This window comes from Anarrhichthys ocellatus, unplaced genomic scaffold, assembly GCF_004355925.1.
Source record: "Anarrhichthys ocellatus isolate YVR2014 unplaced genomic scaffold, GSC_Weel_1.0 scaffold88, whole genome shotgun sequence".
Lineage (NCBI taxonomy): Eukaryota > Metazoa > Chordata > Actinopteri > Perciformes > Anarhichadidae > Anarrhichthys > Anarrhichthys ocellatus.
The window spans coordinates 390,500-405,150 of NW_022280118.1; the positions used below are offsets into that span (position 1 = coordinate 390,500).

At 42.0% G+C, this 14,651-nt stretch overlaps 1 protein-coding gene across 5 annotated transcripts in view; it reads right to left on the reverse strand.

Annotated features, from left to right (window-relative positions):
* The window catches only part of LOC116398734 (inaD-like protein), an 84,001-nt gene extending 69,907 nt beyond the window's left edge, over window positions 1-14,094 (reverse strand). For 4 of the 5 annotated variants that reach the window (XM_031875305.1, XM_031875303.1, XM_031875304.1 and 1 more), the window contains exons 1-9: window positions 10,251-14,094; window positions 9,297-9,399; window positions 8,280-8,343; window positions 4,123-4,203; window positions 3,969-4,036; window positions 2,477-2,658; window positions 2,238-2,348; window positions 1,350-1,409; window positions 869-968 (exon numbers count right to left, since the gene is read on the reverse strand). In XM_031875305.1, the coding sequence (XP_031731165.1) occupies window positions 869-968; window positions 1,350-1,409; window positions 2,238-2,348; window positions 2,477-2,658; window positions 3,969-4,036; window positions 4,123-4,203; window positions 8,280-8,343; window positions 9,297-9,399; window positions 10,251-10,403 (922 nt within the window). In that variant the 5' untranslated portion in view covers window positions 10,404-14,094. The remainder of the gene's footprint in view (window positions 1-868; window positions 969-1,349; window positions 1,410-2,237; window positions 2,349-2,476; window positions 2,659-3,968; window positions 4,037-4,122; window positions 4,204-8,279; window positions 8,344-9,296; window positions 9,400-10,250) is intronic. The other variant, XM_031875306.1, reaches the window with a different exon arrangement.
* Window positions 14,095-14,651: the final 557 nt, after the last annotated feature.

The window sequence follows — 14,651 nt, forward strand, 5'->3', positions numbered from 1 at the left end:
AGAGAGTATCTTGTATAAAAAGGAAAATATTAAAAACATTACTAACATAACTAATGAAGAGCTTAAGGTAATGCAGGGAAGGAGAAGATGAATCAGACTGCATTATGACGGGTACAGATACATTAAACTATAATTGGTTATAGTGTGTATATATTTATGTGTGTGTGTAGCAGTATGTTTTAACTAATGAGTTGAATGCCAGAAACTCCAGTTCCATTCACCTGATGCTCATTTCCTGCCGAGTTCATCCGGCAGAGAAGAAGCTGACCATTCATCATCATAACATCACAGTTATGATATGAGAGCGGACATGACTGCATGAATGAATTTGTATGCATTATTAATTCCAGCCATATTTCTACACCTTTATGTCCTAAGTCAAACACACAGGAGGCACTGGTTTTATTTTAGTCTGATTGTTGTCTCTGCTTTTTGTTCATTTATAACATGACGAGATATTTTATCTCAAGCACAGTGCTGGATGAATATTTTTAAAATAATCAATATTAGATTTGTCACCCTGCGAATATGACCCTCTGGATTAAAAGAAAACCTCAAATAAACACAATTTCAATTACATGAATTAAAGGTGTGTTGTTTCATTTTACTAGTGAATGTTCTAATGCAGTGAGCTCTCGAAATATTTGGATAGTAGCAAAATTTTGAATCCTGGGGGCTGTTTCTTATTCTTCGGAGAGCTTCGCCCTCATGTTTATGTGCTTTATGTTTTAGTTTGAACTCTATTGTGAACGTGAAGCAGAGCTGGGCGGAGCTACAGGACGCTCTTCCTGTTTCCTCCAAATGATTATCAGCGTGGCTACTACACCCTAAGAGCAGACATTTTTGACATAAACGTGTGTGTACTGACCTTTGGCCTGCTCCAGGTCCGAATTCGACCCCTGTTCTGATTGGTTGGGCGGTCTGTAGGGCGGAGGTTGTCTCATAGGGGGCGGGGCTGCACCTGGTGTCTGCAGAAGAGGAAACAAATAAACTTAGTCACTTGCTCTGTGTCCCAACTATTTGATGGAAAATATACACTGAGAGTTATGAGTCCAGTGTGCTGAGGCTGTACCGCCCTCTGCTGGACTGGACTGGACAGTTTGATGTCATTAAAAAGACGAGACATGAAGAAAGAACGTTAGACTGACATGGTTTTGTTTGTGAATAATTTAAAGATGAAGACAGAAGAGACGACAGGGAATATTGTGACATTTCACCCATTTCGCCACAGAGCTGATGGAGTTGTTTATTTAATTGTAAGCATTGGAAGTGTCCTCAAAAACCCCAAAACACACCAACATAGACTCTGTTGCACGAAACCGAACGTGAGGATTAGTTCCTGTTCTTACCGGAGACTCTGTCCTCTTTGCTTTGTGTATATTGAAGCTGGGAGCGGTAAGAGACACAGGCTGAAACATACACACACACATATTGTGAGACTTGAGTGTGTACCACGTTATGTGTTTGTAACCTGTCTGAACTCAGTGTGTGTGTGTGTTTGTCTGTTAAACCCACACCGGATTAATGTCTATAGGGGGAGGTGGGGTGATTTTTACAGTAGTGCTTTCAGCAGCGACCTCCTGTTTGTCTCTGAAATCCTGTCTGGAGGGACGTCCTTGTACTTTATTGTGAAGATGGAGGAAGTCAAAAAATGTTGGTTTCTTTTCCCTAATCTGATAGATGATAAAATACTAACAATAACATTTAGGCATATTTGCAAACAAATATGGCAACAGAAAAAAAATAAAGTACGCTGAATTAGCTTTTAGCTGCTCCTGTTTGCAGTGAGCCCAGGACAACTATCCCCAGATTACTTTGATACGGAAGAAAACTGGAAAACAGGATTATTGTCAGTTCTAAAGAATTTGTATGTGTTTTCCAAGTGGATTTATAAACGATTTATTCTGGAGGGACATCAGAGATAATGATATCCTCTAGACGTGCAAGTCAGACTGATGCAATATGTGTTTGATATCTGTGTGTTCATGTTTCACTGAGTTGTGACTCAATCTCTTTTGTCTCTCACTTATGTCTTTCTCCTGCTTAACGTCCATGTTCATTACAGACCATAACATCTGTAATGTCACCATGGTAAAAACGTCCTGAACGATGAGTTAAATTACAGGAGTGTAAAAAGGATTATATCCCGCCGCCTCCTCCTGTAATACTCATCCTGTCTGACAGCGGTTTACGGTGTGTGTGTGTGTGTGTGTGTGTGTGTGAGTGTTCATTAGTACCCGTGGAGTCGCCGACAGGCTCTGGACGATGAAGACGACGGGGCTCGGGGCTGATTTGATGGCATTGACCGCCTCCTCGTGACTGGCCACTCGTAGGTCCACGCCTGACACCTACACACAGGGGGAATAGTGTTTGGGTTCATATCTCAAAATTGTCCCGATGTCTATCTCAGGTGTTAAAACTGTAGACCCAGGAATTAGACCCAGGTATTGGACCCAGGTATTGGACCCGGCCCTACCTCCAGGATCTTGTCTCCGGTCTTCAGGCACTGCGTTTTGGCGGCAGGGCTGCTCTTTAAAACCTGTTTGATGAAGATTCCTTTCAGCTCCTCGCCGTTCCTCAGACGCTTGATGACATGTTGACCTCCCACGATGCTCAGACCCAAGGACTGGCCCTCTTCAGGCCACACCTCCACCCTGCAGGGGCAGAAGAAAGTTTTAATTACCCCGAAATACCTCCCCCGGATGGTCAGAGAGGCACATAGAAGCACTAAAAACACCAAACGTGGAACAGACAAACAGCAACAGTCCTTCATATTTCTGCCGTCACAACTGCTGACCTGCCTTTGTGGCCGGAATACCGAGTCGGCACAAGAGGGAGAATGTTTTTGAATGCTTGTAATGCTGTCGTTCCAGCGTTGGGATGACAGTCAAAAAGGCCTTTGCTACAAGACTTTATTGGTATTGGAAATTCTGTTTGTTTTACTAAGTATGTGGATGGTGGTTAATCAGCGTTCAATGTTTCATTTCTACATTCATAAAGGAATGAAACAGACTGATGCTTGAAGAACACAATTTACCACACATGCATACCAGTATACACCAGTATACTGTGACACAGGTGACCAGAAGAGGGCGACACAGGACTGCAAAACAACTAGGGACAGAGGAGGTGATGGAGGACAGAGGAGGGGGAGGTGATGCGGGAAAAGTTAACAGGAAGAGACAGAGGAGGAGAGAAATGGAAGAGGAAAAAGGAGGTGATGGTGGATGTGGAGCTCCGGTGGATGGTCTATAACTGACAGAGTGAGTCTTTATTAAGCGTGTTGATGACAGGCTAAAAGCTTGGGACCCAAACACGTGTTACATTTCTCCCCGTGCGGTTTGGCTCCGTTGGAAAGATGGACCTCAGTGACTGGACACGAGTCACAACTGAACATTCGAGTGGTGATTAAAACGTTCAAGTAGACTCCTCTCAGAGGAGGTAAAACACACAGCTATCAAACAAGGCAGGTGAGGAGGCCAAGGCTATGAAAACAGTAATGAGCCATATCTCAGTGGGACAGTCTGCTGTGTGTTATATCTAAAGACTCAACAACAGAAGATTTAAGAAGCAGCTATTGGGGTTCTTAAAGAGAGGCCTGGAAAATAAAGCACAAAACTTTTTTTTTGCATAATGGATGTTTAGATGAACTGAGATTATTGTGGTTTGTCTGTTCAATGATTTTAATTGTTCAAATTTTTTTTTAATGTTTTGCATATGAAGGGGTTTTGATGTTATTGTACTCTTTACCGTATGTAAAAATGTTGACTCTTTTTGCATATTTCAAAATGTGGATTCTGGGAAAAGTCAAACAATAAACAATTCAGCTCTGTGTTTATGCCTCCAAACGGCTGTGAATACAACGTGTGTACAAGAAAAGCCCCAAAATGTTTGGTCGCGTCATTCAAGCTGCTATAAAACAAACATAAAAAACGCCACGCTGGTTATGTGCGTGCGTGTTACCTGCGGGGGGGGTCCCCAGTGACTGAAGGCCGGCGTTTCCTCTCCCTCGCCCTCCTCTCTTTCAGGAAGATCGCTGTGAACGCACACAAAGAGTTAGCTACAGGGATTCTGCGGGCTCATTCTAACTGGAGGTGCTGCAGATGAAGCAGGTCTCCTCACCCGTGGCCTCCTCTGATTGGTAGAAAGGCTCCTCCCTGGCTCCGCCTCTTCCTTCTTTCAGTGTCAACCGTCCTGACGGACCTCCACGGAGAGAGAGAAGACAAGAAAAAACATTTTTCACCCGTTGACTTCTTCACTGGTGTGATTTCTGTCTTATAATCAGTTACTGAGATGCTGAAATTGGAAGCAGATCGAGCATAATGAGCCGACGAGATGGGAAATAGAATTTGGAAAAGTAGGTTTGTCTTTATTGACATCTCACTGGAACCTGGATCAGTCATCATGCTGTGCAGCTCAAACTCATAGAGCTGGTGGAAGTCCCAAAGTACAGTTGTGTGAAAAAGTGTTTGCCCCCTTCCTGATTTCTTATTTTTTAGCATGTTTGTCACACTTAAATGTTTCAGGTCATCAAACAAATTTAAATATTAGACAAAGATAACACAAGTAAACACAAAATGCAGTTTTTAAATGGTTTTTATTATTAAGGGGAAAAAAAAAGCCAAACCTACATGGCCCTGTGTGAAAAAGTGATTGCCCCCCCTGTTAAAACAAATTAACTGTGGTTTATCACATCTTTGGAAAGCTGAGTTCAATTTCTCTAGCCATACCCAGGCCTGATTACTGCCACACCTGTTCTCAATCAAGAAATCACTTAAATAGGACCTGCCTGACAAAGTGAGGTAGACCAAAAGATCCTCAAAAGCTAGACATCATGCTGCGATCCAAAGAAATTCAGGAACAAATGAGAAACAAAGTAATTGAGATCTATCAGTCTGGAAAAGGTTACAAAGCCATTTCTAAATCTTTGGGACTCCAGCGAACCACAGTGAGAGCCATTATCCACAAATGGCGAAAACATGGAACAATGGTGAACCTTCCCAGGAGTAGCCGGCCGACCAAAATTACCCCAAGAGCGCAGCGACGACTCATCCAAGAGGTCACAAAAGACCCCAGAACAACATCCAAAGAACTGCAGGCCTCACTTGCCTCAATTAAGGTCAGTGTTCATGACTCCACCATAAGAAAGAGACTGGGCAAAAATGGCCTGCATGGCAGAGTTCCAAGACGAAAACCACTGCTGAGCAAAAAGAACATAAAGGCTCGTCTCAGTTTTGCCAGAAAACATCTTGATGATCCCCAAGACTTTTGGGAAAATACTCTGCGGACTGACGAGACAAAAGTTGAACTTTTTGGAAGGTGTATGTCCCATTACATCTGGCGTAAAAGTAACACGGCATTTCAGAAAAGGAACATCATACCAACAGTAAAATATGGTGGTGGTAGTGTGATGGTCTGGGGCTGTTTTGCTGCTTCAGGACCTGGAAGACTTGCTGTGGTAAATGGAACCATGAATTCTGCTGTCTACCAAAAAATCCTGAAAGAGAATGTCCGGCCATCTGTTCGTGACCTCAAGCTGAAGCGCACTTGGGTTCTGCAGCAGGACAATGATCCAAAACACACCAGCAAGTCCACCTCTGAATGGCTTAAGAAAAACAAAATGAAGACTTTGGAGTGGCCTAGTCAAAGTCCTGACCTGAATCCGATTGAGATGCTGTGGCATGACCTTAAAAAGGCGGTTCATGCTCGAAAACCCTCCAATGTGGCTGAATTACAACAATTCTGCAAAGATGAGTGGGCCAAAATTCCTCTACAGCGCTGTAAAAGACTCATTGCCAGTTATCGCAAACGCTTGATTGCAGTTGTTGCTGCTAAGGGTGGCAACAACCAGTTATTAGGTTTAGGGGGCAATCACTTTTTGACACAGGGCCATGTAGGTTTGGATTTTTCTCCCCCTTAATAATAAAAACCTTCATTTAAAAACTGCATTTTGTGTTTACTTGTGTTATCTTTGTCTAATATTTAAATTTGTTTGATGATCTGAAACATTTAAGTGTGACAAACATGCAAAAAAATAAGAAATCAGGAAGGGGGCAAACACTTTTTCACACAACTGTATGTAATCTGTCACGCTGAATGTTATGGTGACAGGTCTAAAATGATGCACAACACGTAGCATATATTGCCATCAGATAGATTTGTGCAGCCATAACAATATGGCAAAGACAAATATGGATAAACCTTCAAATTTGATAATTAAATACGATCATTTCACGTCTGTTGTGATAATATCATATCTCGCGATATCATGATACACAATTACTGCGTCTAAACTGATAATAACAAACGTATACTAACTCAAATCTCTCAGACATTCTGATGTGAAATATTCTGAGGGAACATCTTTCACACATTGCAGGTTTAGTTTTTACATCACCACTCAGTTCAATGTGATTCACTATGTGCATAAATAGAAATGAGAAATGTATTTATATCAATTTGAATTTTACTTGAAACTGTTACGACCATTTTGCCCTTTAAAATCACCAGATAAGTCATTTGAGAACCAGTTCTCCTTTACAATGAAGTTCAAAATAGGCTTCACCATGTGTTACTTCATTAAGACTATTTATTGATCTAGCAGAAAACATCCAAAAATAAAACAGCATATATTTAGGGCTCATCCCCCAGCCCCACTTGAAATGAAAGATAATAAATAAAGACGTCTGTTATGCCGTGTTCACACCAAATGACTGGCGGGGGATCATTTGTGGTCATTCACGTGATTCGTGCCATCTGCGCTAGATGCACCAGAGAGGGGGCGTGGCTTATCGCCCTGAAAGCAGTTATCAACTTAAGCCATTTATTTTCGCCATCAACCATGGAAGAGATAACCTCTATTTCTGCTGAGCACTTGTTCCCAGATATCCCGGGAAACTAAACGCCTTCTTGTCTGGGTTTACAACATCATCTGGAGGAGAATTTTGCTGTGAATAAACTGCAATAAACGGACAAAAAGGACGCCAAAATACTACGTAATGATGCCAATTTGTAAAAAGTTTGAATTCATGGCTAGTTAGTTCTCTCCGCAAGACTACAAGCAAATAACTTTTATAATACTTGTTTTCGATCGGTGCTAGGCTATGCTAACATTGTAGCAGCTCCATCAACACTCAAAATAACGTCATCTCGGAGTAAATACGGCAGCGTCTTTTTCATTGTTTGTACCATTAGGTTTATACACACACACATTTATACACATAGTTTGGTCCGGTCTCTATTGATATGAGGTATCGTAGAGCTCTGGGTAAACACAGACGGCTACAGTATTTGTTTCCTGATTCAACAACGGCAGGACGTCACTGATGAGAGGGGGAGCATCTCAACGCTGATAGGCTATCGCGCCGCAGCGTCACGAGTTTTTTTTGTCATTCGCGGTGCGCAAACGCGAATACGCGTCACTCCAGTCTCATCGTGTCTGTGTATAGACTTTGTATGTAATCTACTCGTGCAAATTATTCGCGCTGCGTTTGGTGTGAACACGGCATAAGTAATAATACTTTAATAAGAAAATGGTTCAGTGATGTTTGATTTATATGATTCTCAAGGAAAAATCAGATTGATGAGAACAAACTAGATGCTCAGTGTGACACACATACAGGATGTATACCAGTATACACCAGTTTACCATGACATGTGTAACCACAAGGAGACACAGAGACAACAGAGGAGGAGACGGAGAGGAGGTGGAGGATTAAGAGAAGATGACAGAGGAGATAATAAGGGGAGGAGACAAAAAAGGTGATGGAGGGAAAGCAAGGGGGAAGAGACAGGACAAGTAGGAGGTGACTTATGGACAGCAAAGGGAAGAGAGAGAGGACAAGTAGGAGGTGACTTATTGAAAGCAAGGGGAAGAGACAGAGGAGGACAAAGAGGAGGTGACTGAGGGACAGCAAGGGGAGGACAAAGAAGAGGTGATGGAAGGAAAGCAAGAGGACAAGACAGAGGAGGACAAAAATAAGGTGACTTATGGACAGCAAGGGGAAGAGAGAGAGAGGAGGACAAAGAGGAGGTGACTTATTGAAAGCAAGGGGAAGAGACAGAGGAGGTGACTGAGGGACAGCAAGAGGACAAGACAGAGGAGGATAAAGAGGTGACTTATTGAAAGCAAGGGGAAGAGAGAGAGACGAGGACAAAGAGGAGGTGACTGAGGGACAGCAAGAGGACAAGACAGAGGAGGATAAATAGGTGATTTATTGAAAGCAAGGGGAAGAGAGAGAGGAGGAGAGGGTGGATGGGGAGGTGCAGTAGATACTGACTCTGTGTCGGTGTCTGTCAGCGTGAGTTCAGAGTCTGCTTCACTGTCTCTGGAGTCTGAAATACCTGCGCGCGCGCGCGCGCACACACACACACACACACACACACACACACACACACAATATATTAGTAAAGACAGATTAGCAGGATGTCAAACACACCCTCTCTACCTCTGCCGCATGTTTCCATCTATATTATTGCAAATTTCAATCACCGTTACAAAACAATCTGCAAAATAAAAGGAATGAATGATTTGATCGAATGCTTGTTTCTGCCCACTAGGTGGTGTGAATATAAGTTTAATGTGTCGATGGAGATAAAGAGTTAATGCTACTTGGACATCATCGTTTATTCACCAAACTACTTTTATCCACACAAACAACTTGCGTCTTTATTCCATGGAGCTGTTTTTTATGGACAAAATGAAAAAGTGCATTAAAAAAAAAAAAAACAGCTGGATGCCATCGCACCTTTTCTTTCTCTCCTCTCTTTTATTTTGAAAGTTCGATGCACACTTGCAGCACTGTGTGGCGTCGCAGCATTGAACACTTTTACAACATATCACGTGCATCACACAAATGCAATTACAGTGACATCTGAACTTGTTATCTATCACAATCATGTCATAATCTATAAAGCCTTGTTGTCTTGTGATCTCAACACAACAGGCTGTCTTCTTCTCAAATCATTCTGCGGTAACAAAATAAAAACTGACACTTTATGGTAGAAAGCTTAGGGTTATGTATTACATAATGTCTTCTCAAAGTCGACTCAATTAACGGTTTTACTGTAGTTTTAGTTGTAGATTTTATCTGTATATATCCTACACTATAGAATCAATGTTCTTTGGTTTGGATATTTAAAGTCTATAGACTTGCAGGTATGTTGTTTATGTATGTATCTTAAAATCAATTGGAGTCGCAAACAAAACTTTTGCAAAGAATATCACCTTCATGCAGCGGCTCTACGGCCTTCTGTAGCAAACATCTTTGTGTATGATTTAAAATTCTCTTTCTCACCAACAATCAGGTTTCCTATGGACACAATGCTGTCGTGGTCTGATCTCAGCTGGTCTTCCTCCTCCTCCTCCTCCTCTTCTCTCCCGCTGAGCTCTTCCTGCTTCTGAAAACACAAACAATGAATACAAATCATTTTGAAAAAATGTCAGATTAAATTGCAATACCAGAAAGGAAGGATCAATATACCAATGAGAAATTGCTGCATGTTACTCCAAAATGTGTGTGGAAACACTGATGTGTAAATAAAGTAATTTCTCAAATAAAGTAAAAATGTAGTAAAATGTGCTAATTTTCAAAGTACAACAACAGAGTCATGTCGACAAACACTATTTTCTATCACTTACTAATTCCTGTCACTACTTTGACCTTTTTTGATTGCAATTTACCGCCACTTAAGCTTAATGTTTGCTGCAAGTGTTTCAAAGTAAAAGATAAACAGGACAATTTGAGAGAGACCTGTGTACAAGAAATGTATACCGGTAAACAATATAAAGCAGACAAAACAAATACAGTTTAAAACACACAACTTACCTGCAGAATAGATAAATGACATTCATACCAATTGCAAGTTTGTAATGTTTTGAGATCTTCAAATGGAAGGAGATGCAGCGTTCTGGTGGCTTATAAGCGTTTTGATAAAACCACAACGTTCCTGGTTTTATTCCACTCAGACATCTTTGTTTTGCATGTCATTCCCATTTCTACATCCCCTGTATTTCCTACCTGACACATGTTTCTCTTCTCCACAGAAGGTCTTTCAAAATAAAAGATCTTGATGCCATTGAGACAACTTGTTTGTACTCACTTTCCTGGCTTATAATTTGAAACATTTGCAGGAAACGTGAAGCTTCGGTTTGGCTTCAACTATAAAACGGCGAAGTGACGTCCCTAACACTACCTGGCTCGCTCAGCGTGGAATAAATATTTACGTGCATCATCGCTCCACACCCTCACCTCCTCTGCTCTACTGGACCAGCTGGAGGTGAGCTTCCACTCCTCCCAAGACGGAGGAGGTCTCTTAGGGAGGGAGCCCACGCTCTCCTCCATTGTCTCCTGCTTCTTCGTCTTCACCTCCTCCTCTTCCTCCAAATCCTCGTCCACAGCCATCTCCCTGCCCTCCTCCAGAGGCAGGAGATCGGAGGCCAGAGAGAAGGAGGAGTAGCGAGGCAGACCTCCGTCCAGGATAAGTTCTGGCTCCTCGTCTTCCTCCTCCTCCTCCTGATGAAGGTCTTCTGGCAGGATGGAGCCGTCGCCGAAACCCTGAAACACAAACAAAGAGTTTAACAACTACAACAAAAATCCACAAGAGGAAGGTCAAAGGTCACAGCAGAAGGATGGCGTCTGAATGAGTAAGAGGTCACCTGGAGGACAGAAAGTAAAAACACTTCACACACCAAGTCATCCGTTAGAAGACAATGAACACAGACACTTGTCAACTCTCACCAGTTTCTTCTTCTTCCTAATACTTTAAATGGATTTTAGAACACATGAAGAACATCACTTTGAGACAGCGCCCGAGGGAGTTTGAGAGATAATTTGGGAAAAATCCGAAAACAAAAACCATCTCTCATCCAAACAGCTCCATCAGTCCACTGGAGCTTGTTTTTCAGTTTTTTTGTATATCTAGGACAACCTGGATGTCAGATAAATGAAAGCACTCCCTGAATGAGTCAGACTGTAGGACCCAGAAGCTTGGAGCCGTCTCCTCAGTGAAGGAACTAAACTGAAAAAAGGCAGCCTGACACTAAATCTAAAACTTGACTTACTTTGAACATTAGCCTTCATCTCTGAACACATAAAGGTTTTCTCCAACTCCCCAAAGAGCCTTCCTCAGCAGATACTGAGGGGATATCCTGTTCTTAACATTACGATGCAGACATTAGCCCGCGCGCCGGGAAATATTAATGACAACACTTAGGCTAATTTCCATCGACGTGGCCGCATCGCCAAGGACTCTTTTCCTCTTCTTTTAATTTGGGCCTGGGAAGCCGGCCCATCACGGCCGTATAATGGAGGTGAGGAGCAGACGGCGGCAGCGGCAGAGAGCTCATAACGCTAACAGGATGTTCTGCAGGCTGATGTGTATTGGCGTGACTGCCTGGCCTCATATTCATAAGATTAAAAGATGTTGTCATTTAATATCTCTGCCATTAGACGATGAGGACAGTTGAGATGACGAGTCGGTCGCTTCAGACACTCTGCAGCATTTCGGCGAAGCGGTGTGCTGCTGGATGCTGGGATCTGGACTCCTTTTACTGCAGTGGCCATCTATGGGCCACTCATTCAAATCTTGGGGATTAGCTCTTGTGCCTGGTTGTGTTGTAGACACAATCTCCACCTGGTATTAACCTGATCTAGATCTTGAAAAACTTCTAGTTAGGCCACAATCTTGAGGTGTGAATGGCATCATACTAATGCTTATTTACCTTATTAATCTACTGATTACTTTGCTCATTTCATCCATAACATGTCAGTGAAACGCTCCCAATATATTTACTCTTTTCATCCTATTAGACATTTGTGTGTGTGTGTGACATTTGACCACCAAATTCTAATAAGTTCCTCCTTGAGGTCTTATGGAAGTGTGTGCCAAATTTGAAGAACTTCCCCTAAGGCCTTCCTGGGACATCCCGTTCATGAGAATGGGACATAAGTGAGGTGACCTTTGACAACCAAATCTAATCACTTCATTCTTGACTCCAGGTGGATGTTTACGCCTAATTTCAAGAAAAAAAATCCTCCAGGCCGTCCAGAGATAACGAGTTCTCAAAGAAGTGGCCCCTGTCCTCGTTAATCACCTGAGTTAAAGTTCTTGTTTATTTAGCTGTTAAAGGAGACAGGAACGTTTCTGCAATCAGATAACTGTCCAAAGTGGGTGACGATCAATTAAATCAACAAATAAAAGACCCGGAGTGAACATAGTGGCGATGTCAGCTCTTTTACAGCAACCAGAGTAAAAGTTGATGGTTGGTGTTACTGTGTTGTCCGACAGCTCTCGGCTGTTGGCGGCCCGTAAAGCTGGTTGTTTTCTCTCCTGTATTCCTGTTTGACTGGATTTGAACTGTGACTCGCTGCGGCTCTTTATCTGCACAAAGATGATGGGAATAATGTAATCGCAGCCTGTAACTACAGCAGCAGCAGTCTTCTACATATGACCTCTAAAAAGTTAACGAGGTGTGGATGTGTAACGGGGGTCTCTCTCTGGTCAGCGAGCTGGCGTGACCGAGAACGATGAAGTGACAGCGCCGACCCGGCTGTCTTTATGGAAACCCATCAGAGACCTGTGGGCTGTGAAAAAAACCCTCTTCAGTCAAATGGGCTGCATATAAAATAGGAAATAAAACGGCTGCACAGCAGATACTGCAGGAGGACAGAAAGTAACATAGCAGATTACAGTACAGTACAACAGTACGCAGCAGAGTACATCAGAGAACATAGAGTCCAATATACAGTCAGGGCCAGAAGTATTTGGACTGTGACATAGTTTTTCTAATTTTACCTCTTTACTCGACTCCAGTGGATTTGAAACGAATCAGTCAATATGTGGTTGAAGTGCAGACTTTCAGCTTTAATTCAATGGATATAACTTAAATATTACATGAACCGTTATGGAATTACGGCCATTTTTACACAGCCACCCACATTTTCATGGCCAGATGTGGTCGGTTCTGTCTCTATTTCTTGACAAATGATGCCGACAATAGGATTCAAAATGTTAAATTAGCTGGTCTGTGGAACTCTCAGCATGAAACCAAAGAGGTATCAATGCAAGTGAAGGAGGCCATTATTAGGCTGAAAACACTTAAACCATCAGTCAGACAGCAGAAACATTAGGATTGGCCAATTAAACAGTGGTATATTCTTAAAAAGAAGGAATTCACTGACACCAAAAGGCCCAGAAGACCACGGAAGACATCTAAAGTGGATGATCGCAGAATTCTTTCCTTGGTGAAGAAAAACCCTTCATAACATCTACTGAAGTCAAGAACACTCTGGAGGAGGTAGAGTGTCATTGTCAAAGTCTACAATCAAGAGACGCCTTAATGAATCTAAATACAACAAGGTGCAAACCACTGGTGACGCTCAAGAACAGGAAGGCTTGATGAGACTTTAACAGAAAACATCTGAAAAAGCCTGACCAGTTTGGGAAAAAGATTCTTTGGACAGATGACACCAAGATGAACTTGTACCAGAATGATGGGAAGAGAAAAGTGTGGAGAAGGAAAGGAACGGCTCATGATCTGAAGCATACCACATCATCTGTCTAACATGGCGGAGGCAGTGCTTTATATGGGCATGTATGGCTGCCAATGGAACTGGGTCACTGGTGTTCATTGGTGATGTCACAGCTCATAGAAGCAGCAGGATGATTTTAAAAGGTGTTTTGGGCTAACCTATCTGCTCAGATTCAGACTAATGCTACAAAACTGATTGGACGGCGCTTCACAGTGCACAGGATTATGACCTAAAACATACTGAGAACATAACACAAGAGCTTCTCAAGGCAAAGGAATGGAATATTCTTCAATTGGCGATGTCAGTCGCCTGATCTCAACCCAAGTGAGCAGGCTTTTTACTTTCTGAAGATAAAACTGAGGGCAGAAAGACCCACAAACAAGCAGCAGCTGAAGGAGGCTGCAGTCAAAGGCAAAGCATCTCAAGGGAGGTAACGCAGCGTTTGGTGATGTCTATGGTGCCAGACTTCAGGCAGTCATTGACTGCAAATTATTTTACTCCAAGTATTAAAAATAGTGCTGGGCAAGTTAACGCGTTAATTTTGCGTTAACGCATTCATTAATTAACGCCGACAATTATTTTATCGCGCGTTAACGCATTTTTTAAATTTATTATAATTTTTTTTTTTTCTATTGAAAGACAAGAGACAATACATAGACATAACAACAAGAGGATAACAAGAACAGTGGGATAAAAGCCAGCAAACATCCTATAGTCAGTAATTTTAGTGCACCTATATGCTGAAATTCACGGTAAACGCATTTAAACGGCACAGATCGGGAGCGAGCGAAGGACTTTGAAAGTTAGCGAAAAGATTAACGTGAGACAATATCTGGTTTCTTCAGACGAACATCCGGTTTTCAGAATAAGATGCCAACAAAGTATAAATTATATTCACATTAAGTATAAAACATGCTACCTGCATCTCGTGAACCAACTGTTATTGCCCTTTTGTTCATATAGCAGTACTTTTAAAATAAAAGTGCGCAATACACTACTTTTGAATTCATTATTGAACTTTGCCATAACAATGCGATTAATCGCAACAAATCCATGCGATTAAATATTTTAATCGTTGCCCAGCACTAATTAAAAATAATGATTCTATTTTTATATACA